The sequence below is a fragment of the Acomys minous genome (genome assembly GCF_964271855.1).
Source record: "Acomys minous genome assembly, chromosome: 12".
NCBI lineage: Eukaryota > Metazoa > Chordata > Mammalia > Rodentia > Muridae > Acomys > Acomys minous.
This window is the reverse complement of record NC_140493.1, coordinates 89,993,216-90,018,322: the sequence shown is the minus strand read 5'-3', so window position 1 is coordinate 90,018,322 and position 25,107 is coordinate 89,993,216. Positions and strand designations below refer to the sequence as shown.

Sequence of the window (25,107 nt, the reverse complement as noted above, 5' to 3'; positions counted from 1 at the left end):
AAAGAACAAGTGCTGTTTACGAACTGCCCTTCGTACAAATAACATCCGTTATACAAAGATACAAGACCCAGGCTTATATGCACAATTCCAGGCTTGGAGGTCGCAGGGGAACCTGCCTCTTGGGCTGAGGATATAAAGGTTTCAGAAAGAATGAAAAATGAACCCCTGGGTTTGCAATCTGCGGCTTCCCTTCCTTGCTCCCCTAGGAAGGGTCTGCTACATGGAAACAGGCTGGGATGTAAGCAAGGGAGCCAGAGTTCGGGTCTTCAGTCCCACGCGGGGCTGGAGAACGTGAACACAGGAGAATGAGGGCAGCCCTCAGCCCCCAAGTCCTCAGTAGGTCAAGACAAGGTGGTCTGGTGGGAAGTAGACACACCTATAACCCAGGAGGGAGCAGGGGGAGCTCCCTGGCCCCGCCTTCCTCCAGGGTCTGGGTGAAGCTACCTCCTTCCTATTGGACACCTCTCCCTTAGGAACCAGCGGCTGGCTTTCCCCTTTTGCCCACTGTGCTCCTAATGATGCTGGGAACTAGCAGGGGAGCCTGTGTCTTCGAAACCCTGTCAGCATTTCCAGGTTGGGAAAGGGAAATGCGAATGTTAGCCTTTCCTTGGGCTCCCCTCATTTGTCTAGGCCTTTCCTGGGAGTCTAGGGTGTGCACTCCATGGGTCTCAACACGGGAAAGGGAAGGAAGAGGTCACCAGCCTAAAGATCAGGCTACCTAGGGACAGCAGTAGACCGAGGAGCCTAAGAGGGAAACCCACAAGCTGGGATGAGGAAGAGGGGATGGGAGATACAACTTTTTATTTTTATTTTTTAAAGGCAACCCTTAAAGTGTCATTGTCTATGGAGAGGATTCGTCAGCTCAGAGCTAAGACAGTCAGTGCTACATAGATACCTTCTCACCACGGTCACAACCCTACACTCACAACCACACACCACACACCACACACACACACACACACACACACACACACACACACACACAGAGGGACAGCCAGCCAACCAGCTGCAGCTAAAAGGCTAGGCAGTGGGGCAGGAGTAACAGGCTGGGGACTGAGGCTCATCGCTGCTGTCACTGAGTGCCTGTGCCTCCTGGGTTTAGAGCAGTCACCTGTAAAGCCAGCTCCAATGACCCCTAAATACAGTCCCTTCTAGCTCTGACATCCAGGAGCCATGACCCCCACTTGGTGGGCACAGGCTCAGTGTGCATTACTTGCTCTCCTCTGAAGGTGGTGACATTAAGATCCACTCATGCAGTCTCAGACTCCACTTCCGCTCTGCAAACCACATCCTCCTCCTCCCAGACAGAGATGGCCCCAAACCTGCAGCCTTTCCCTCCCTCTACCAAGCTCTTTACCAAAAAATGGACTAAAGCCAAACTTAGTGGCACATGCCTTTAATCCCAACACTCGGGAGGCAGAAGCAGAGGCAGGTGGATCTCTTGTGAGCTTGAGGCCAGCCTGGTCTACATAGCAAGTTCCAGGACAGCCAGGGCTACATAATCAAAAAAAGAAAAAAGAAAGAAAAGGACGGACTGACCAAGGCTGGAGGATCTGAGGTCATGAGAGCCATTCTGCAGTATCCTGTTTCCTTTCAAGGGTGCCACAGTTCTCCCCGTGAGGGCTGCACCAGAAGTGGCACAACTTCCCTCATGTCTCAGTACAAAGAGCACCACCGCCAGCAGCCCTCCTCTAGGATCTGAGTTCGAGGCCAACCTCGAGTTCTAGGACAGTCAAGACCACACAGAGAAAGCTGCCTGGAAAAATTCACACACCCTCAAAAAAGGAGCAGCACCAATCCACACATGGCCTAAAGCTCTCAGCAAATCTAACCTGACTACCTGCTAAGGGCATCCTGGCCCAAAGTAGGAAAAAGAGCTCAAAAAAGTTGAGACCAGAGTTCCAGAGATCAGAGTGACTGGGGCCAAGGAGCATCGGGCCCAGGGCACTGAGAGCTCCTGCTCCACAAGAGACAGACTTTCCAGACGCGACGGAGGCTACTCGGTTCTGAATGTGGCTGGGGCAAGGGTGTGAGCCTGGATCAGGGATTCGTCTAAGAATCTGGCTTGTAGACAAGGGGTTAAAGAGCTGAAAAGATGAAGATGATGTCTTTCTGACATTAAGCAGTTAGAAAAACGAGCATTTCTGAGAGATTACAACTGAACAACTGACCCCCAAAACCATTCCACGTGCCTCCGAAGGTTCCCAGCCAGACCTGACATCTTTACAGTCTTACCAACAGGAAGATTATTTCCCAGATCAGGAAAAAAAAAAGTTGAGCAGCACAGGCAAAAATATATCTGCACTATGTTTCTGTCATTGCCAAAAATATACACATCTTTTATTTTGGGGGGGAAAAAGCAACGAAAAGCCCCAACAACAAAACCCAAACAGAAACACACCAAAATGCACACATGCAGAGACACGAGCATCAGGGAGACTGGACTGACTTTCAGTCCCAGCCAGTGCAACTGAGAAAGAGACACAGGTTTCCGTGGCTGCCTCCCATGTCCCATTCAACAGACGAACTCTGCCACCTATTACTACACCCTGGAAACTAGCTGATGGGTTAAGGGGACAGTCATTAGCTTAAGTGGCTCTACTAGCTGGTGAAAGTAGGATTCAAGAGACAGGCTGGCTACTTCTGAGAGGGAGACTTTTGCTAAAAGAAGTGGCACTTTACCCCCCCCCCCCCATCTCTTGTGCCAGGGAAGATCAAACTGCCAGTGGGGGAGGGGACCCTGCAGGGACCCTGAGATGAAGTGGGGTCCAGGGAAGGGGAGGCAGGAGATTACCCTGACTCAGAGCCCCAGCACCCCAAGAATCCTCCAATACTGGAGTACTGTTTTTTAAAAAGTTAACCACTCATGCCCTGGAAAAGGACCAGAGCTGGTGACAGGGTAGAGGGGACAAGAGCCAGGAGCTCCTGCTCTGGTTCCGGCCACTGCTCCTGTCCTTACCCTTTGCTGCTCCGGGGTCCAGAGGAAGAAGTGACAGACAGACAAGTTAGACAGACTGACCATCCAACACACACAGGCACACGCACACTCACACTCTCTCTCGCGCTCTGTGGAGTCAGGCAGCTCCCTCTCCCCACCCTCGGCACTCCTCAAGCCAATAGTGCAAAAAGAGGCAGGACACCAAGGGTAGCAAGGGACTCCCCCCTCCCGCCCAGCCCCATCACGAGGCCCTAAGAGGTGCTATCCTGCCTTTCCTCAGCCCCCCACATCTGTAGGCTTTTCCAAGCTCAGCTTGTGACCCTCAGTGGGGAGGGTTGATGAGAAACAGTCAAAGGGATGGATCCCTTCTGCTGGGAAGGAACCGAAGGTCAAGTGGGACCAGCCCTTTTTCCATAAGGAATCTCCACACAGGGACAGGCCCAGGGGCCCCCTCATTCACCTTCCCCATTCAAGTGCTGACTGGGTTATGTGGTAGGTCCGACCAATCCTCCACTTCTTATGCTATGACCTACTTTGCTCTTTGGGGGCCCCTAGGCATCTGCAGAGGAGGGGGCTCCTAGGCAGGCTTGGAGCCTGTCCTCCCTGATCCTCTCTCCTGAAGCAGCCAGTGTGGTGAGGGAACGGGCCAGGTGGAAGGGGTCCCCTCCAGTCTCTGTCCTCAGCACCCGGAACTCCCGGCACATACTCCCTGGAATCAGCACAGGCTCTGGGCCTGGCTCTCCAGAGTCTGGGCCCAGGTGCCCACTCCAGGCAAGGACCCTCACGCCATGTAGGGGATCAGGAGGGGCTGAGTAGAGTTAGCCTTTTTCCTGGCTGGCTGAGGCTCCTTTGTCAGCAGCCTGCAAAGACAAGAAGGTGGGCTTTGAGTGTGGGAGGCATCTAGCCCTGACCCCCAGCCAGGACCGGCTCCCAAGGAGGGAAAAGGCTCCTGAAGGAGTGGAGTAGAAGCCGGCCAGGCCTCAGCCTAGAGCACGGTGTGTGAAGTGAGGAAGCAACCAGCTGTTGTGCCCGAAACTGACTTTTTGGGTTCAGGCTAGCCCTCCAAGGAAGAAAGGCCCACCTGAAGTGTCATCTTTTTCTAAAATTGTCAACAGAAATGTTATTTTCTAATTTCTCCTCCTAATTTAAAAGAAAGCGGTTTTCTTTTAAAAAGGAAATTTAAATATTCCTTTATTACGTGTGTATGCATGCATGTGTGGGCAGCAGAGGACAGTTTTCTGGAATCAGTTCTCTCCTTCTGTGTCTCTTAAATCAAACTCAGGTCGTTGGGCTCAGTGGCAACCTTTTTTTTGTTTTTGAAAACAGACTGAGCCATCTCACGAGGCTGGAAGGCTGTTTTCTAAGTGGTCCCTTTATTACTGGTACCTGCACAGTGGCCTTCTTCCCTCTGAAGAGAACTCCCAATGGGAGCTGAGGTCCTGCTGTCTGGAGCAGGGTACCTGGCTGCCCTAGAGTTTACAGCTGCCTCTTGCTCAGATGATGCAGCTGTAACTCCTTGTCCTCCCTTGTCCCATAGGAACACGGGAAGGCCCAGGCCCCTTACTCACCGCTCCTTTGGGGCCACTCCCACTGGCATCTGCCCCAGGCAGGCTGAGGAAGGGGTTGGTCTGGGCAGTGAGGACTGGAGGTCCACCTGCTGCCGCCACTGCTGCGGCCGCAGCTGCTGCAGCCATGAGACTTGTATTGCTGCCTAGTGAAGGAGCCACCAGGGCTCCAGCAGGCAGCAGGGGTGGGGCTGATGCTGTGGGCAGCAGGCCAGGGGTGCCAGCGGACAGCAGCGGGGTGGAGCTCCCAGCCAGCAGACTGGCCACGGGCAGCTGGGAGCCCCCAGCCATCTGCAGCCGCTGCAGCTCCCGTTTCTGCTGGATCTGCTGGATCATCTGGTAGACCACAGTCTGGTGCTCCTGTGAGGAGGACACACTGCGCGTTGGCAGGGGGCCCCTGCTGTCTCTCCCCAGGACTGCCTGCCTGGCCAGACCCGGGCCCCTCACACTAGAACCATAAGGCCATGACAGGGAGACAACCAAGGTTCTGTCTCTACCTCTGCACTCTGGGCCTCCGTCTTCCACCCAGACAAGAGAAGGACTACACACAGAGAGAAGCATCAGTCAGCTGAGTACCTGGGCCAGGGCAGATTGTAAACACTTCTGGCCCTGCCCACTGTACCAGGTCCTCAGTCCCTAAGACAACCACAATGCCACTCCAGATAAAAATCACTGAACTGGGACAGCAATCGCCAAGCATTCCCCTGACCCCCATTTTCCTTCCTTCCAAAAACTGGTTTAAGAGATTTTTAAAAAATAAGTAGCAAGCCAGGCGCAGTGGCACACACCTTTAATCCCAGCACTCGAGAGGCAGAGGCAGGCGGATCATTGTGAATTCAAGGCCAGCCTGGTCTACAAAGCCAGTCCAGGACAGCCAAGGCTACACAGAGAAACCTTGTCTCCAAAAAAAAAATTAATAATAATAATAAAGAAAAATAGAAAAAAGAAAAGAAAAATATTAACAAAGAAAAGAAAAAGAAAAAAGAAGTCCTGTCTTGGAAAAATTAAAAACAAACAAGCAAACGAATTGGTTTGTTGGCATTCAAGAGGCAAAAGCAGAGAGAGGCAGGAGGATCTCTGTGAGTTCAAGAACAATCAAGGCTAGTGAGATACAGCCTCAAAAAAAAAACCAAAACAATCCCCCCCTCCAAGAAGAAGAAGAAAACTGGTTTATGGGCAAGAGAGATGGCTCATTGGCTGTTCTTCCAAGAGGACCTGGCCAAAACTTTCAACAGTCTGTAACTCCAGTTCCACGGGGTATAGTGCCCTCTTCTGGACTCTGTGGGCACTACACTCTGTAGTGTACATACACATGAAATAAAAATAAAACAACTCAGGAGATCAAAAATAAAAATAAAAAACTTGAGCCGGGCGTGGTGGCGTACGCCTTTAATCCCAGCACTTGGGAGGCAGAGGCAGGCGTATCATTGTGAATTTAAGGCCAGCCTGGCCTACAAAGTGAGTCCAGAACAGCCAGGGCTGCATAGAGAAATCCTGTCTCAAAAAAATTTAAAAAAGGGCTGGAGAGATGGCTCAGAGGTTAAGGGCACTGACTGCTCCTCCAGAGGTCCTGAGTTCAACTCTCAGCAACCACATGGTGGCTCACAACCATCTAGAATGTGATCTGATGCCCTCTTCTGGCCTGCAGGTGTACATGCAGATAGAGCACTGTATACATAATAAATAAATGTTTAAAACAAAAAAGAAAACCTTGTGCCTATTTTTATTCCCATATAGTAATCAATTAAATTGTTTTTCTTGTTGAATAACATGTTTTGAAATTACATTGATTTGGCTGGGCAATGGTGGTGCACACCTTTAATCCCAGCACTTGAGAGGCAGAGGTAAGAGGATCTCTGAGTGCGAGGCCAGCCTCGTTTAGAGTCAGTTCCTGGACAGCCAGGGCCACACAGAGAAACCCTGTCTCCAAATAAAGAAAACAAAAAACTAACAACAACAAAACAAATAATAAATGAATGAATGAATGAAGTTACATTTACTTATTTAGTGCATTAAGCTGGACAGCAGGGAAGGCCCTTCACTTAAGTGGAAAGCCATCTTAATGGCCTTTTTGCTATTTGGAGGGGGGGTTGTTTTATTGTTTCTTTAAGACAGGGGTCTTACTCTGTAGTCTTGGGTAATCTGAAACTCATTATGTAGCCCAGGCTGGCCTTGAGCTCACAGCCATCCTCCAGCCTCAGTTTCCAAAATGCTTGGATTACTGTAGTACAGCACACACCATACCAAGCAACCACTGTTTGTTTGCCTTGCTGGAAATGCATACAAGGACCCACGCACACTGTGCCACACCCTGCCTCAGTCTCTCATTCTCATAGATGGAACCACCCTTCTCTAGAGAACGGAAGAGCACAACATGGAGACAGACCTGAGATGCCAGCTGAGAGAACATCACCTGCTCAGACACCGTCTCCTGCCACCTCCAGACTCACCGCCTCACAGCAGCCTTTACCCAATGCTCAGGAGGCTCTGAAAACAATCCTCTTACAGCCTGCAGGCCCCACAGATTCGATCTACCAGCTTGGAGACACGCCCTGGGTGGCCGAGTTCTTGGAGGTAGGCAATTTGGGTAGAGCAGGGCAGTGGGTGACAGGGAGGGGACACTCACGGGGGTCAGCTGTGGAGAGGCCAGGAGCTGTTGGAGCTGCTGCAGCTGCTGCTCCTGCTGTTGAAGGAGGTGTCTCTGCTGCTCCGTCAGGCTGAGGCAAGAGAACACAGATGAGGAGGTGCAGAGAAGTGTACCCTGAACCAAGGAGCCTCCCAGACTCCCTCAGGCCCAGGCAGAAGAATGTCCTGTCTGGAAGACCTACAGTAGGGACATGGTTGAAGATCTTGTCCCCTGGACTACTCTTTTCCAGATACACCCAGGGCTGACATTATGGGGAGCTCCTAAAGTCAACGGACTGCCAAGACTATAAATCCTATAGGGCCAGAGGCATTTTTTTCTTTGGGGGGAACAAGGGGTGTTGGAGGGGGAAATCCCCCCCCAGCTCCACCTTCCCATCCCCTTCCCAAGGGTTGAGTTTCCCCTCACCTGTTGAGACAACCGGGCAGTTGAAGCGCGGATGCTCCGCCAGCCTGGCTCAAGCCCGCAGGGTTGGGAGCAGCAGCCCCATTCAACCCCCCCAGAAGCCCATTGAGGGGCAGACTCCCGCTGCCCGCCAGCCCACCCAACAGCCCCTCGGCCATGGGCATGGTCCCCAGCCCCGCTGCTCCGGGGGCCCGGCCCAGCCCATTCTGTGGCTGAGGTGGAAGCGGGGCAGAGGCCCCAGGCAGGGCCAAGGGCAGAGAGGCAGGGCTCTGCTGGAGCAGGGGCAGCGGCGGGGGCGTGCTGTGGAAGGAGAGCGATGAGCTGCTGCGGCTCGGGCAGCCTGAGTGTGGGTCCTGAGGAGGGAGGGGGAAGGGACCGGTCAGAGGGCAGAGGGCCAGCGGGTCCTTTCTGGCCCCCAGCCCAGTAGCCACCAGCATTCTCCCACAGCAAAGCTCCCTAAGCCTGCAGACACTCCAGAGAAACAGCAAGGCCCAGGGATAAAAGCTAAAGATCTGCAGTCTTCATGGATCACGTTTACTGACCACTTCCGGCGGCCCAACACCCTTTGTTCCTCAGGCTTAATAACAAACAGTGGTAATGGCGGTGATTGTTCAAGAGAGCCAGGAGGTCTAGGGTTAGCACTTGACCTGTACTACCCTGTTATTTCCACTTTATGGCTAAAGGCACTGCCTTTAACAGTTCAGGAACTCTGCAGCCAAGAGCACAGAACTCTCACTGGAGTGAGAGGCTCGGGTTCATATCCCATGCCCACAACTCAATGGCTTGGGTAGCCCTGGGGTTCAACCTCTCGGCTTCAGTTTATGAATGCATAAACTACGGGTGACAGTAATATCCGTTCCACAAGGTCACCGTGGAGACTAAAGAAACTCGTGCTTTTTTTTAAAGTTTCAAGCCCGCAACTAGTGTTATTTATGATTACGACTGCCCTAAGTAACAGTAAGTGGCAGAGAAGAAGGGAGCGCCCGGTTTGATCCCAATAATAACCACAATGTAACCAAGTGCTATTCTGACCGCCACCAATTACACAGGCGTTAGTTCGTATGATGCACTGTAATAAGCCCTTTACAAGTACTTCTCAACACTCCTGTTTTCTTGGGTTCAGCCCACCTTCAGGAGGACCAAGTCGATTTTATTCACCAACTGCTTTGTCAGTGCTGTGTAAATTACTCTTCTAAAATAGCAAATATGATAATCAATTCTCCAGGCAATAATCCCTTCCTCACTGGCCAGCCTACAACAGCTCCTGGGTAGTAACTAGACCGGAAGGGCCTGCTCCTGTCCCGCCTCCCTCCCTGTTCCTCTGCGCAGTGCCCACCTCGGAAGACGTGGACAAGGAATTGTCCAGGCCAAGGCTGTTCTTCCCTGGAGGACTCTTGCTGGTGCTCAAGGAGTCACTGCTGCCGGCTAAGTGAGGGGACACAGGAGCTGCTGCAGTGGGGCCAGTTCAAGCCACCAGGCAGGAATTCTTCACCCCAGCCAGGACTGGATCCCCTCACCTTGAGGAAGCAGCCCATAGGGCCCCGGGATAGGGCCATTGGCAGCCGGCAGGGCAGCAGGCAGGGCGGGGAAGGGTACAGACAGCTGCACGTTGAGTATCTGTAGTCGCTCCTTCTTGGCTGTCAGGCTCAGGATTTGCTCCTGCAGCCGCTGGTTTTCCTTCTGCAGCGCGTGCAGGGCCTTCAGCATCTCCACAACTTCAGAAGGAAGAGCCTGCGTTAGCGCACCATCCATCAAGGGGAGGGGGCAGCGGGAGGGGCAGGGTCTGGAGGGAAAAGGCAACCCAGATCTCCTTGGGGAGGCTGCTCCTATTAGCGGTAAGGTGGGTCTGAGATACAGAAGTTTGAGGCTGGTGCAAGGGCCTGACACTCCAAAGAGATGGAGAGGGGTGGGTGTAACGGGGGTTTGGTCAAGATCTGTGCCAGAGCCAGGCATGGTGGTGCACTCAGGAGACAGAGGCAGGTGAATTGCTCTGAGTTTGAGGCCAGCCAGGGCTACACAGAGAAACCTTGTCTCGAAAAACCAAAAAAGAATCTGTGCCAGGAGGCCTTGAGAACAGAGTGCTCAGCGCACCACTTAGGCAAGGCTAGTAAAGAGGCTTGAGGCCCTGGGGAACAGGAAGGGACAGCTGGGCCAGGCTGCACCCCTATGCACCCTGCTCACTGTTGACACCAGCCTCTCCCCTGTGCACCCCTGCTCACTGTTGACGCCAGCCTCTCCCCTGTGCACCCCTGCTCACTGTTGACGCCAGCCTCTCCCCTGTGCACCCCTGCTCACTGTTGACGCCAGCCTCTCCCCTGTGCACCCCTGCTCACTGTTGACGCCAGCCTCTCCATCGCCCTGCTTCTCCAGCAGCTGCTCCATGTTCGTCGTCCCTGGGGCCGTGGCGTCTAACTGGCTGCCCCCACAGGCTGCTGATGCTGTCTGGTCGAAGAGTGCAGGGAGACTGCTAATGGGAGACCTGGATCCAGAGAAGAAACTGGCTCAGGCTCACCCAGCACCAATTCCAGCCCCACCCACTCCCACAGAAGGTCCCAGTCCACACCCACTCCTCCCTCCTCCAAGGTGCACCCTCCCTCACATGGAAGAGAGGCTCTCCTGGGGGGAGGTCCCGTGACACCGGAAGCTGCAGTCTTCTAGGTCTGGCTCTTGGAAGGAGAAGGGATTGGCAAGGGTCAGGGGGGAAGGGGGCACCATCTGCTTCAGGGCCCTCCCTGTCAAGTCCCTGCTGCTCCTCAGACCGCAAAACTGACCCTTCACCTCAGGAGAGCACCCTCACCTCAGGAAAGCTCTCTCCCCCTTTCTACGGGCTTCCTGTTGCCCGGCTTCCAGATCTTCCAGTTACAGAACCTGAGGCCAAGACACACCTGGGTCAACTGAACCTGACCCTGGCTGTGTGACCTAGCGCTGGCAACCAGGCTCTCAACAGTGATTATTATGAAGATGAAAATAGGGTCATAAAAGGGAAGTGTTTCAGCTGGAGGGTTCAGCAAGCACAAAGCAAACCCTCAATCATTGCATTATCATAATGAGCTTTGTTTGACTTTTTACAGTCATAAACTCAAATGAGGAAACTGCTGGCCACAGAACCCAGCTTACAGAAAACTCAAAGATCCCACCAGAGTCCTGAAACTGAAGTCAACTTGCTGTCTTTGAAAGCTTACCAGAGCTGTCAGCCTGCAGCTAAGCCCCGCCCCCAGGCTGACAGACCAGCTTGGGGAGGGGGTGCTGGGTAGGCTCTAGGAAGGGGGGGGGGGGGCTTGCCTCCCACCTCCTTAACTCCTAAATAGGAGAGCAGAAAGCCCAGCTGGCAGGACCTCTGCGATCCCACTACAACTGGCTGGCACCTGATTGTCTGAACTGGCTTTGAGCAAGTCCTGTCTTTTCTGCATGGTGGAGTGGCACTGCCATGCCTGACCCTGCACTGGTTTTCCTGTAAGGTGACCCTTTGTAGGAATGTGAAGTAAACTTGTTTAGGAAGCATAGGCAACTGCCAGGCCAGAAGGAGGGGACTTCCATGCTTTCTACAGCCTCATCCTTCAGAAGATAGGGGCAGGAGCAGGGGCCAGCATACCTGTGTGGCTGCTCTCGGCTTGGTTGAGGAGGGGGTTAACAGTGCCCATGGGGGTTCCAAAGATGTGGGAAGAAGGGAGGCTGAAGGTAGAGCCAGCCAGAGAAAACACCTGTTGGGAGGAACAGACACTAGCGCTCATACTCAGATGCAGCACAAATGAATACAGTTGTCCTACTGTGGGGTACGGAACAAGAGGGGACCACCGAGGGAGTTCTGTCTCCAACCTGTCTGGGAAGGATCCAGAACAGGGTCTCACCTGAGTGGTGGAGATGGAAGCAGAGGAGGGTGGGAGGGTGCTGGTGAACGGGGACCGGCTGAGGCGAGGCAAGGCTGAGGTCCCTGGGGGCCCCAGCAGGCTGGAAGAGAGTGGGGTGCTGCAGACAGCCCGCAGCATCCCTCCACCATGCGAGATGGGGTCTTTATTACTGGTATAGATGCCTAAAGGTACAAAGACACAGAGGAAGAAGGCCTATGGTCACCTTGCACCCCAGGATCCTCTAAGTGCTGAAGGCAGCCTCCCTTCAGGAACACAGCATGCCTGGGGCTCTGGCCATACAGTCTACTACCCTGCCTTAACTTAGTCTGGGAAGTTCTTAGCTTTTTTTTGGGAGGGGGAGGGGGGAGATTTATTTATTATCATGTATACAGTGCTCTGCCTGCATGTACACCTGCAGGCCAGAGGAGGGCATCAGATCTCATTATAGATGGTTGTGAGTCACCATGTGGTTGCTGGGAATTGAACTCATAGCCTCTGGAAGAACAGTCAGTGCTCTTAACTGCTGAGCCATCTCCCCAGCCCCATTAGCTTTTCTTACTTGTAAGTCCTGCTGGTGTTTAAGGGAACATTTTAGGGTAGTGGCCACCTCCATTCTGTCTCTGGAGAGTTTCCACCTAACTACATTACCCCCAACTCTTGTTTTTGCCCAACCCCTCACAGGACTGGCCGGATACTGAGATGTTCTCTGTCTACTGGGGTCACTAACCTGCCCCCAGAAGAGGGGACTCCAGGCTCAAGCTGGGCAAGCTTCCTGAAGGCCCAAAGGTTCGGGAGGCCAGGCCCCCCAGGCCGGAGCTGACCAGGGAACCCCCGGAGAAGGGTGAGGCAGCAGTGGCAGTAAAGCCAGCCAACTGAGCTGCAGGGAGGGAGGCGGTCGGGCCTGTGGCACCCTCCTTGCCTCGGCTACCCTTGGGCCGGCCTGGCCCATGTCGGCTCCGCTTGCTGGCTTTGTGCTTCTTCTCCTTCAGGCCCGTCTCAGGCGCCTCCTCAGCAGGTCCAAGAGTGGCACTCAGTGCAGGCATCCGCTTATGGGTGCCTGCTGAGGCCCCAGCCCCTGAAACATGGGGAGACTTATAGTCTCCAGGTGAGGGGGCTCGGGCTCGGCTAGAACTGGAGGTGGTGGTGGAGAAGCGCATGATAGGCCCAAAGCCAGAGAAGACCACCTTCTGTTCGAAGAGGTCAGCCTTTGGTGGCTCAGGGACCGTGGGTGAGGGAGGGGCTGGCGGAGTGGGGGCCGCAGGCTTGGAGTACTTGTCGTCCTCAGGCTGCTCCAGCTTGGGGAATGCCGGGAAGTCAGGAGCGCTCTGCAGAGACGAGCCTGCAGAGGAGGGGGGGGACTGCTGTGGACCACTGCCCCTCCCCCACCAGCATAAGGGAGAGCCTAGCTAGAAAATGAAGTCCCAGCCAGCTCTACTTGCCTCTGTCCTAGGATGATAGTCCCTGCTGGAAAAAAACAAAAACAAAAACAAAAAAACAAACAGGAGGAAAGCCACTCCCACTCTTGAGGAAACTGAACAAATTGCTGTTATGCCAGGACTGACTGACTGGGGACAGGCTCTCGTGCCTTAGCACAGGTTGCCCTCAAATTCGGGCAATCCTGAAGCTCCCAAATGCTGCGACTGCAGGCCTCTCTGTCTGGAATTAATACTGGTGCTTCCAAATGGTGGGGGACACTACTGTGGGGTTACAGGGGTGGACCCTGTAAGGAAAGGGGAGCTCTGGTTTCAGAGGGACTGACTGGGGGCTGAAGAGATGGCTCAACAGTTCAGAGCACTGACTGCTCTCATGGGGAACCTAAGTTCAATTCCCAGCACCCAATTGGTGGCCCACAACCACCTATAATGGGATCCAATACTGTAACAGGCTCTGACGCCCTCTTTTGGCATGCAGACAAAGCACCCATATACATAAATAAAATTACAGGGGAAAAAAAAAAAAAGAAAGAAAAGGGGAAAGGGTGGAGAACCCAGCTGAGAAATGAGGCGCTGGGGGATTCCCAGCCTTGTTAACCCACATCAGCTGGTAAAAACACATGAGAGGTGTATGCAGCCAGCAGGCGAACACCCCTGCCACCACAGCACAGCGCTAGAGGCTCCCAGCCTCCTCCAGGACACCCATACTCACCTGCAGGCTGAAAAGGGCCCCCAGAGGAAGAGGAGGAAGAGGAAGAGGAGGAAGAAGAGGAGGAGGCGGAGGTAAAACTGCTCACACCTTTCCCACTGCTCAGTTTCTTCCCCTTATGACTCAGGCTATGGCTGGAAGACTTTTTCCCCTTTGAGTCCCTGGTGCTCTCAGCCGGCTCCTGAGTGCTGGCCTCATGGTGGGAGGAAGTAGTAGCTGAGGAGACCTAAGGGAGAGACAAAGGAGGAACAGACCAGCTCAGCCTGACTGGGGAGCAAGTGCGAAGGCCCAGGGCCTGGGCTCAACTGGGAGGCCCATCGGACGCTCTAAAACAAGGAAATGGGGAGGTAGCTGTGGAATTCTAGGGAATGCCCTGAACCCAAGGCCTCTGTCTTTATTTTATCTTATTTTATTTTATTTATTTTTGGTTTTTTTGAGACAGAGTTTCTCTGCTACATAGACCCCTGGCTGTCCTGGACTTTCTTTATAGTCTAGGCTGGCCTTGAACTCTCAGAGCTCCACCTGCCTCTGACTCCAACGTGCTGGGATTAAAGGTGTGCACCACCATGGCCAGCTAGAAAGGTCTGTCATCAGAGAGACCAGTCCACAATCTGCACTGGCCTATTCATCCAAGGCTCATGCATAAACACCTCTGACCTAAAGGCTGGTGCTGGTCTTGGGCTCCTGCTCTGGCCCATCTCTGACCATTCCCTGCAAGCTCTAAGTAGACACCTGGGCCTGCAGCCTCTGCTCCTCCAACATGCAACTAGGAAGTCCCTACTCCAGGAAGCCTCCCCTACACACCTAGGCCAATGACTCCTTTGGTCTTAGTCTCATGACACTGGGAATAGTGCCTGTGTGTGTCAGGAACTGCCATGCTGCCCTGAAGGGAAGTAAACTGTCCCATGTCCGGGAGGGCAGGGTGTTGGAAAGTACTGAGGGAAGGCAGCAGCTGTGAGCCTAAACGGTTCTGCCCTCCTCACAGCACTAGACCTAGCTTGGCTGCATCATCATTAGAGGTCTACTCAGGGTCAAAGCAGCTCCATGCCAGACAGTGAAGAGTGTCAGTCCACAAGTCTGACTTGTACAGCAGCAGGTGGAGAGATGGCTCAGCAGTTAGGAGCGCTGGTTGTTCTTCCAGAGGACCTGGGTTCAATTCCCAGTACCCGTATGGCAGCTCACACCGGCCTGTAACTTTCAGTTCCAACTGAAATCCTCACATAGACACATATACAGGCAAGCCACTGATGCACATAAAATAATAAATAGATAAATAAATTTTTTTAAAGACATGGTTTCTTTGTGTAAGCCTTGGTTGTCCTGGACTCGCTTTGTAGACCAGGCTGGCCTCGAACTTACAGCAACTCACCTACCTCTGCCTTCCGAGTGCTGGGATTAAAGGCGTGCACCACCACACCTGGCTCAAATAAATAAATCTTAAAAAAAAAAAAACAACCACAGCCCTTCAAGCCGGACTACTTTGGTTCAAAACTTCACCATTTACTTTTGGACAAATTATGTACCTTCTGTGTCTCTGTTTCACTTACTAAGTGGAAATGGTAAGGTATCTACTGCTGGGCTATTTTGAGAAATAAACTATGCCCTCCCGTTTGTCCCTTCTCTTCCCTGGATCTGAAGACAGTCTGGCCTTTATGTATTTGTGCCTCAAGCAGCAGGGAGAGAGGATTTTCTCTTGGGTGAATACCAGGTATTCAAATTGCGCTCAAGAACAAATGAGGGGGAAGTGAGAGGCACCCTGTGCTGCTCCCCTCCCTGGGTGGAGCCCTAGTCTCTGTCTTCCTTTGTTCTTTTCAGCAGCTGGAGTTCTGAAGGGAGCCAGATGTGGATCAGAAAGCCATGGAAGAGAGGAGCTGGGGGAAGGGGAGCTTAAATGTTGGGATGGGTGTTGGGGTGGGGGGGGGGGGACAGGCAAAACTCTACAGCACAGTCCTCCAAAGGTTACCCAGTTGGTAGGGGGCCTCCCAGGTCTTTCTGCCTGCCTATAAGCTCCAGGAAAGGTCAGACCAGCTTTCCCAGGTGAGCCCAGGGAAGCAAAGCAGGAGAGAGAGAGAGAGAGAGAGAGAGAGAGAGAGAGGAGAAAGTGTGTGTGTGAGTGAGTGAGAGAGAGAGAGAGAGAGAGAGAGAGAGAGAGAGAGAGAGAGAGAGTGTGAGTGTGTGTTAGTTACTGGGGCAGTTGCCACAGCAACATCACCCTGGAAACCTGATACCTGAGCCTCCCGCTAAGATGCCCAGTGCCCTGCCAACCTTGTTAGGGAGCGGAGGTGTCTAGCAGTAATGGGACAGGAGGGGGTGCTTCCTCCAGCCCCTCAGGGGACTCACAGGGTCTGCTCTGGCTTGGATTAGCACTCACTGACCTAGCACCGGCCCAGCCGCTCATTCAGACACTACACATTTCTAAAGAGGAGGGTGGGATGAATGTCAGCCTGGCCCCATCCCCCAGCTCCACAGGGCACGACGGGATCTAGAAGACCTCCTGGTGGAAGGAGCTCAGTGGCAGGAGCTCTTCGCCAGGCCTGCAGGACTGAGCCCCAGAATGTGGGTAACAAGCCTGAGGGCCGATGCTGAGCCTCTCTCTGCCTGTTGGCAGGCGGGGAGGCACCCCACCTCACCCTTAAGATGGGTCAGGGCTTTCAACTGGGTGGAGGTAGCAGAGGTGACATTAACCATGAGCGGTGAGAAGATACCAAAGTGTCCCCCCCTACCCCCCCGTAAACCTTCACACTTCGTGCTTACTCACCCCCAGACCAGCACACCCTGGGTCCTGACCGTTAAGCAGAGGTACCTTATCAGCAGTGGGAACCACAGGCGAGGTGAGGGTGCTGGCGGGGGACTCAGGCCGCTTCTTGTGCTTCTGTTTAAGGCGTTCTTTGTCCTTTCGACTCTAGGGGAGGGAAAGGTGACCAGATGTTGACCCAGGGGTTGTGTGAGGTTAACCATGACTAGTGGGTGTGGCGAACTGAACCTCTCTTAGGAGTGGGGCTCAGTGAACCCTCTCCCGCTACAGAGGGATCTAGACTCCAGCTGGACAGGAGTGGCTCAGGCAAGATCCTCTGAGAGCCAAGAGCCCCTCCCCCCCCATCCTCCCTCCTGCTAAAAATAGCCTGTCCCATTATCGTGCCAGTGACAGAGCGCCACACACACGACATGAGCAGGCACTCACAAGGGTGTCCCTCCTGGAACGCACACTGAACAAAAGTGGGTACTCCATGGGCTGGGGCAGGGGACAGACGAGATGTGTGTAAACACGCAGGGCCACAAACTGGGAGGTTGGGGACACTGTCATGTCACGAGGGGAACAGAAGACACAGACACAGAACCCAGGTCCGATCCCTGAGCTTCCAGCTGTAGCTGTTCTTTAGTTTTCTCCAACCTCAGTGGCCTCAGAGGAAGGCCTAGGCCTAGGTGGTAGTCTCTGAAAAAAGGTGTGTGTGTGAGAGAGCGAGCGAGCCCAGCCCTTCACCTTCTTCTGGCCCTTCTCATGGTGGGCAGGGTGCTTCTCCTGCTGGGTGGACGGTGAGGCTGACCGGCTTCTCCTGCCAGTAAGGAAGCTGTTGCTGCCGCTGCTGCCACCTCCCCCTGTGCCACCTCCGCCACCGGTACCGCTGCTGCAGCCGCCTGCTCCACCGCTGCCACTGCCGCCTCCTCCTCCTCCTCCTCCTGTTCCTCCTCCTCCCCCACTGGAGTGTCGGGATGTCTTCTGTGGGAAAGAGATTGAGAGGGACTGCCAACCCTTCCTTTCACTAGCTTAGGGAAGGCTCCTGAAGGTCGCCTGTTCCCAGTGCTAGCTCCTCTGCTGCTGCTGCAAGTCACCTGTGTTTCCCATGACACTCTGGTCACCCTAGATATCCTAGCTTCCTGGATGTCTTAACCAACGTACAGATCCAACCACAGAGGCTGAGAAGAGGTGTAGACCAGCTTCGGCCCCCAACAAGGGGCAGCAGGGTTGGAGGTGGACCTGGGCCTGCCGTCCCTCACTCTGCCACCCCACAGTGCTCTCCTGGCAGTCTCAGCCAGACTGCACCCCAGCCCGCTTCCATCTTCTTCCCTTAGAACAAGGATACGCAGAGGACACCCAGGAAGCCTCTGCTCCCTGGGACCCCATTTCTCTCTAACCATCACATCCTCCTCCCTTGGTTCTGCTTCCCCTCTGTCCCCCACTTTAGCTCTGTACAGAAGACCTGCTGCCCCAAACTAGGGCAACCAACACCAAACTTCCTCCCTGGGCTTGCTCTCTCTCCCCATGTGCCTGGTCTGCTGGCTTCCCCCAGCCCCGGCTCACAGCTGCACTCTAAGCTCACCAACTACCCCGCAACTGCAAACGCCTAGGATTAATTTCAGGCCTCACCAGCTTGGACTCTGCTCCTAATTCAAGCTCCAGATCTTTCCTCCCAGGGCTCTTTCACACCTGGGCCCAGTCTACTCTGGACACCCACAGAGAGGCAGGGTCAGCCCTGCACCCTCCATCTGCCCTGGCCTCCTGCCTAGGGACGCCCTCCAAATCTGAACGTCTCTACCTGGTGCCACCTGCAAAGGCAACAGAAGTCCTGACCTTGTCCTAAGTCGCCAGCAAACTCTGAAAGCATGGCAACCGTGTAACTTATGAGCAAACCTGGACACTGCTGGAAAGGGACGGGAAGGGAGACTGTTAATCAACACACCAGGCAACAGCCACAAACCAAGATGGCCTCACCTCAGAGGCCAGCTGCCCCTTTCCAAACACCCCTGGGTAGCCCCTCTCCCCACTCCGTGACTAGCTACGACCTGGATCTTATCTCACATTCGCTGTCCACTTCTCGACCACCCTCTCACGCGTGGATGATCCACCTCTAAGCGAGGGACTCCAGCATCCAGCCGTGACCCTCCACCCACCCCCACCCTTGCAGCTGTCTCTCAACCCAGCTCTGTGGTTGATGCCAGGGTAATCTGCCTGTAACACAAATCTGATCGGGTTACTCCCCGGCTTAGGAGTGCTCCAGACTGTGGCCTAGGGCGGAGGCCTGGCTGCAGCTTACCTCTGCAGATACATCCAGAACCTTCGAGTCTGTTCGGCCGTGATAGCCTTGGGCCGAAGCTCTCATCTCCCTGCCTCAAACTTGTGACATGCCTGGCCCCACCTAATGCCCTCCCCTCCTGCCACCGACACAGGCTCCTTCTCATCTTAGGGTTATGTCCACCGCCGGCAGCGCCGGGTCCTCAGAGGCCTTCTGCTGAAACTGCTCTGAATCCCACCCACCAGCCCAGCTGGGAGATGAGCTCCATGATAAGCCTGGGAAACCTTCATTTACCCATCTGTGAAACGGGGTACATGCAAACACACTTGGGGCTGAGGGGGAGCCACATGAGGTCAAGACATGTCATGGATGTGGCAAAGACACTCCCCCAGTAGGGAGCTGTTATGCTACTTGTCCTTCTAATTCTACCTGGCTCAAAGATTCCCAGACTGACAGGTGGTGTGTGCGTGTGGGGGAGGGTGTCTGTCTCCTAGCCTGGACTGCTTGGTTCAGTTCCGATTTGCACCTCTGGTTGCAACTCATTCCCTGTCACAGGCAGAGCTCCTGAAAGGCAGGAACTGGGGGATGGGGCCTAAGTCCCAGCACCGTGTACAGGCAAGGGCCCATAGCCCACGTGCCCTGACTGGCGGGCGGGACTCACCATCTTGCTGAAGTGGTATTTGCAGTAGCCGCAGTACTTGACATTGTCAACCTCCAGCACTTCCTCCTCACACAGCAGGCCTGCCATCTGGGCACTGAGGAGACTCAGGTCAGAAAGGAGTACCCACAAACCACAGCAGCCCCCCCCATCTCCTTCCTCCTGGACCCAAGATCAAGCAGGGTGCCACCAGAGTCTCTCACAACACAGGAGTTAGGGTGCTCTCACTCGGTAGCCACCTCACACCTCAGCAGCTGGGCACAGGAATCTCACCAGGTGACGTGAAAAGCTTGGCGACATCCGTGGCGGTTACAGGTCATGCAGGCTCCTGAGGCGGCTTTGCTCTCCCGGCCCTGTTCCTCACAGATGTAACAGGTCTGTGGGGCACAGCACAATTGACCCCCTCCTCCAGGGAACCCCACCTTGCCTGCTAAGGGGATCCTCTGGCCTCCCCCTCAATTCCATCCTGTCCCCCACCACCCCAGATCAGAGCTATCCCACAGATTTTGCTGCAGGAACAGAAAGGGTCGCTAACCTGTACAAGCTAAGCCAGCCAAAACTAGTCACAGGGCCATCAAGCACTTGAAATGCAGCTGGTGGGGGCTGAGGAAATGGACTCTGAGTATTCAACTTAAAGCTTTGGTTTGGATTTTGTATGTGAGAGTGTTTGGCTACATGTACACGTGTGTACCGCACTGTGTGCCTGGTGCCCTCGGAGGCCAGAAGAGGGCACTGGATTCAATCTCTGGAATCGGACGTAAACACGGTTGTGAGCTGTCATGTGGGTGCAACCTGGACTAAGCATTAAGTCATCTCCTCAGCCCCTGAAAACTCAATCTCCACATCCTCTGGTAGCCAGCTGCTACGTTAAACAGCACAATCCTTGGTGAGGTTGGAGAGGCCAGCATTTACATCAGCCTCGCTCCCTGACGTACCCCACTGCCCCACTCGCTGGACTCTGCGCGTGCTGTCTCTTTTTTTTTTTTTTTCATGGACCCTGGGACCAGCCAGCCTGAGAAATCAGTTCTCCCTCATGCCCCAGGTCTCAGCCTAGACATCTCCTTCCCTGACCACCTAATTATACCCTAGCCAGCCTCGCTGGAGGGCCTTCATCTGAGCAGAGCCTCTTTACACATCTGCCTTGATTAACGGCAAGCACGCAGTAGAGACTCAATAAAAGGTGACCTACGGGAACGCACTACTTAACTAAAAGCTACTCTCTGGCTGTGCTACTTTGAGGGAGCTTACAGTTACAGAACACAGGCACACACACACACACACACACCTGTCTGTGCACAGTGGTATAGGTAGCCACCCGCCTCCCGACTGACTTCCCTGAGCAGTCCTGGCTCCCCGGGACTGTGGGCCAGGGAGGGCCTAGCAAGGGACCGCTGACCTTGTTGAAGCGATCGTGAGGCACGTACTGCAGCACGATGGGCTCCATGGTGAGTACGTTGGCGAACTGCACCTCGGGGATGTAGAGAGCACACACCACGTGGGCCCAGCCTGGGGCAGTGTGTGGAACGGCCTCAGCAGGGTGGCAAGCCCAAGACCCCGCCTCTCCCCAACACCAAGCGGTAGACTGTGCCCTCCTTTCACAGGTAGACTGTGCCCTGCTTTCACAGCCTTCCTGTACTAGCCGGAGCAGGGAAAGCCAGCCTCCACCCCACACCTGCTGAGGGGGTGGGGGCAGGGCTGGCTGACCTCAGCAGGTGTTCAGGGCCCCCCTCACCTCCATTGTCAGTCCTCTTCAACGCCCCATCTTTGTGTGGGCACAGCTCACACCTCTGCCAATGCAAGGAGGACAGGGGGTTGGGGGAATCTGCTGAGCTGGGCCCTCCCTGAGCTCATCATCCAAAAGGCCCATAGATGACATAAGACTTGGGTAAGGGGGGGGTGAGGGTGTAAAAGGAAGAGAGGGTTTTGGCCATGAGCTCATAACTAGGGAAGACTAGAATAAGGAGGACCTGGGGTTCATTACTGTAGCCTCTCTACTTCTGTAGCCTTGAAAACTTTCCATAATAAAAAAAGTTACAGAAAAGCACACATACAGGCAAAATTAAAAAAAAAAAAAAAATCAAAGCCCCCAAGACAGAGGTGGGTCAGAGCAGAGTGATGAGCTGAGGGAAGAGATGGGTCTGGTGATAGGCAACAGGAAACAGGAAATCCTGAGTGACAAAGCCGAGTCCTGCCCCAGCCCCAGGGAACCCTATCTCAACCTGGAGGTGATGCTCAGAACCCGGAGGTGATGCTCAGGTGTCGCGGGAAGAGAGGGGAAAACTATAGAGTGGGAACTCACCACCCTGGCTGCTCGCTCCTGAGATTCGCACTTCCTGCAGAACCAGGGTCCGGTGGGCACCTGGACGATGCCATAGCAAGCTAAGGGTGGGGGAGGGGAGTCACTGAGCACAGCTGTCAACCACTGGTTCCCAGGGGCCCCCACCCACCCACCTACCCAAAACTGAGGGTGAGGAAGAGACTAAAACCAGTCCAGTAGGTGGGGCTGCTCCCCAAACCCGGGGGTCACTCTATGAAACAGGACCACAAGAAATGTCCCAACAGCACAGAACCAGCCTTCAATCACACACAACCAAGCATTCCAAACAGGGGCAAAAAGTCTGACAAGAGTCCTTGACCTTAAACTTCCAAAGACCCTCCATCCTCATCCCCCACACCCCCTTTTTTTCTAGACCTGTTCCCCGGTCCCGTCCCCTCCCGTGCCCCCCCCCCCCCGCCGCCCCGCCCTGACCAGTCCCCTAGGCATCATAACAAGAAATAGTCATGATCGTAACACGTTTTGTTGTTACTGGGGGGTGGGGGGGGACTTCTTAAAGGGCCAGTAAGGGATAAGACATGGAAGTCGGGGGTCCAAGGACCTCATCTTCTGCCTCCAACACAGGTGCGGGTCAAAAGTCAAAACTGAGGACAGGTGCGGTGCAGGCACCCGGAGGAGAGGGCGGGAAGAGCCCGCAACCACAACCTTAAAGGGTTGTCTCAAGAAAAAGGGGGAGGGGGAGGCCGGTTGCCTGTGCCAGACAGGCAGAGATGCCAGCCTGCGCCCTCGGCAAGATTCCTTAAGGAGTTAACTCCCGAACCATGTGCTGCTGGGGGAAACTCCAAACCTCCCTCTCCTCCATTCCTGCCCCCTGTACAACCGCTCTCCCAGCCTCAGCTCTTCCCGGGAGGATTTCAGGAGTCCCTTCTCCCGTGGGACCCTTCTCCTCCCTGCCCAATTCCGCTCCTCCCAGCATCCGGAAGCGAAGAGGGATGACCCCCCCTTGACCTCTTCCTCCGGGAGCGGGAACCAAAATAAACCAGGCGGGAGTTGGGGGGGGGGGGGAGAGATACATCGCAGGTAAACATTCCCGGGACAGCCCCAGACACCGGCGGTGCGGGGCTCAGGGAGTTCACTCCTAGCTCCCTGGACTCTCCCCAAAACTCCACCAACTTGGGGTTGGGGGGCGCGGGACTGGAACAATAGGCAAGAAAACAATGCCTGACCCGGTCCTGAAGGACCCGGCTGCGGGGGGGGGGGGGGAAGCCCACGCCGCCCTTCGCTTCAGGTGGGTGGGGGAGGGGCACGCGCCCCGGGAGGGCTCTGGAGGGCGCGGCCGAGGGCACCCAGTGCGTGCGCCGCCTCCGGGGTCCCGCAGCTCCCCCCCCTCCGGCCGTCCCCCCCCCACCGCCTTACCTTGGTGGACAGCCACGCTGCACGCGTGCCCATCGCAGTAGACCAGCGGGTTTTCGGCCCAGCCCCTCTCGTCCGAACATACGCAGCAGCCTCCTACCATCTCCTTCATACTCCCATGAGCTCCCTCCGGGGCTGGGGCTGGGGGCCGGCCGGCGTGGGTCGGGGGTCAGGGGGGGAGGGAGGGAGCGGGGGCCGCGCGCCTCCTCGCCCCCTCCTCCGCCGCTGCCGCCGCTTCTTTTCTTTGCCTCCTCCTTCCTCCTCCTCGGCGTCCTCCTCCTCCTCCTCCTCCTCGCTCGCTCTGTCTGGCCGCCCCCCCCGCCGTGCTCTCGCCCTCATGCCCCGACGGGCCCCCCCCCCCACCAACAATGAGACTCGCGCGCCGCGCTCTCCTTCCGCGCCGCTCGCCCGCTACCAGGGCCGCCCGGCCGCCGTGCAACCCGGGCCCGGCGGGGGAGGCGCCGAGTGGCACATCGCGGGCGCCCGCCCGCCCCGCGCCTCCCGCTCACGCGCCGCCCCCCCGGCCCCCCTGCCCGGCCGCGGCAGCCATGGCCGCGCGCCTCCGCTCGCTCGCTCGCTCCCGGCCCGCCCGCCGCCGGGTAAAGTCTTAGGTTCAGGGAACAAAGCCTGGCTTGGTAGGGAGCTTTTCGCTCGTGCGCTCCGTGCAGCTTTTTCCGTCTTTTCTTTTCCCTTTTATGACTCTAGGTGGGTAGTCGTGAGCCCTCCCTGTGCCAGCCCTCGGTGTCACACTTTGGGTCTCCGATTTCCCCCTTCTCTGAGTGTGATCGTCAACTCCAGGGAAATCTAGGGTACTTGAAAACCAGGGGGCTCTAAGCGGGACTGGAGTGATGTGAGCCCTCTCAAAGTGCTTGTTCTTGGGGAAGACGGGGTTGTCTCTTTGGATGGCAACTAGTGGGTACTGTCTCTGAAGGGTAGACAGTGTCACGTGTCAACTTTTATTTTTTACCAAGAATGTTTTTGTTAGCTTGAGACAGGATCGGCAGTAGCTCTGGCTGGCCTCGAACTCACAGTATAGCCAATGATGACCTTGAACTTCCTGTGCCTCAGCCACCCAAGTGCTAGAGTAAAGGCGTGCACTTACCACGCCCCGCAGAAATATTTGTTGAATGTTTAGCGTCGGCGGGCCGCCCCAGTAGAGTTATTCCTGCCCTCCGGGAGCTTCCCTCTTAAACCTTGACGCACGGGGGGAGGGGGGTACACAGAGGTACCCCACCGTCATCCAAGCACCGCCTGATCGCTCAAAGACCTAACTCCACCTCCAGCTTCAAGGCGTGCCTCTCACATTTTAACGCGAGTTAAGAGATCGCTACCTTGGAGGCGCTTTGCAAACAGATTCACGCTTGACTTTTGGGCATGCACACAAACACAGTAGCGCCCACATCCGCACTACGAAGGATTAAAGAGTCTCTGAATTTGGATCTGAGGTTCGTTCAGGGGAGGGTAACTCCAGACTCCCCCCCCCTCCCGGGGCCCCAGATTGGTATAGGTCCAAAAGACGAGACCTGATACATTCCCCCCCCCTTTTTTTTTTGTTTGCAAAGGGGAGACTGAGCCCCACAGGGGCTAAAGGTCAAATACCCCCTCAGCGGGAGGTTGGGTGGCAGAGGGGAGAGGGCTGCCCTGGGGGCTTCATCCACACTTCAAAGACCTCTAGGCCGGGGACGCTTCCTGGGGGGAGGGGCAGGGGGATCCTAGAGGAGAAGGCGGGCTGGGGAATTGAGGGTGGAGGGGCCGCTCCCCCTTCAGCGCACTGCCCCCCTGGCCAACTCTTCCGCCGGGTCCGCCTCCTTTTCACTAGCACCTGTTCAACCGGAACATCAAGGGGCCGGAGCCCGCAGCTCCCCCCTTCGCGTCTCTTTAGTACCTTTCATCCGGCAAAGGGGGGTGGTGGTGAATCCCCGCCCAGGAGGGGGGAACCGGGCGGGGGAGAACTTGTCCTTGACCTGGTCTGTGGCGTCAGGGATTTACTCCCTTAATCCTGGCGAGGCGAGAGTTTAGGGGAGGTCTGTGAAGCTGAATTCTGGGCTGGATTCCCCCAACTCTGCTCAGTCTTGGAACCTGGAAATCCTGGAGGCTGCCGGGACTTAGAGACTTGAGTCTCGATAGAAAAGTGGACCTGCGGTAGTGTCTTGCGACGTCAAAATCAGGACACGTCGACGGCTGGGACTTTTTTTTTTTTTTTAAAC

At 55.2% G+C, this 25,107-nt stretch overlaps 2 protein-coding genes across 4 annotated transcripts in view; both read right to left on the bottom strand.

Annotated features, from left to right (window-relative positions):
* Positions 1–25,107, bottom strand: part of ARHGAP23 (Rho GTPase activating protein 23) — a 331,343-nt gene that overhangs the window by 64,319 nt on the left and 241,917 nt on the right. The gene's annotated exons all lie outside the window — the stretch shown is intronic.
* On the bottom strand, positions 743–23,425 carry MLLT6 (MLLT6, PHD finger containing). Of its 2 annotated transcripts, none has more exons than XM_084751098.1 (20): positions 22,904–23,425; positions 21,512–21,591; positions 20,945–20,999; positions 20,609–20,718; positions 19,486–19,589; positions 19,216–19,309; positions 17,024–17,260; positions 16,346–16,444; positions 13,546–13,768; positions 12,128–12,739; positions 11,401–11,582; positions 11,145–11,253; positions 10,152–10,218; positions 9,886–10,031; positions 9,070–9,267; positions 8,889–8,977; positions 7,556–7,905; positions 7,130–7,220; positions 4,507–4,863; positions 743–3,798 (listed from the first exon to the last, which is right to left on the bottom strand). In XM_084751098.1, the coding sequence occupies exons 1-20, from the start codon at positions 23,010–23,012 to the stop codon at positions 3,757–3,759; spliced, it is 3,354 nt and encodes a 1,117-aa protein (XP_084607224.1). In that variant the 5' UTR covers positions 23,013–23,425; the 3' UTR covers positions 743–3,756. The 2 variants fall into 2 exon arrangements, with proteins under 2 accessions (XP_084607224.1, XP_084607225.1); XM_084751099.1 differs by having other exon boundaries at positions 13,633–13,768; positions 22,904–23,424.

Bases quoted from the DNA above. Each gene is read 5' to 3' on its own strand.
- MLLT6 (XM_084751098.1), bottom strand. From the start codon at position 23,012: ATGAAGGAGATGGTAGGAGGCTGCTGCGTATGTTCGGACGAGAGGGGC. The intron at 19,590-20,608 runs GTCAGCGGTCCC...TGTGCCCCACAG, and splicing joins CTCACGATCGCTTCAACAAG to ACCTGTTACATCTGTGAGGA. The intron at 4,864-7,129 runs GTGAGTGTCCCC...TCCTCCTCACAG, and splicing joins CCTCTCCACAGCTGACCCCC to GAGCACCAGACTGTGGTCTA.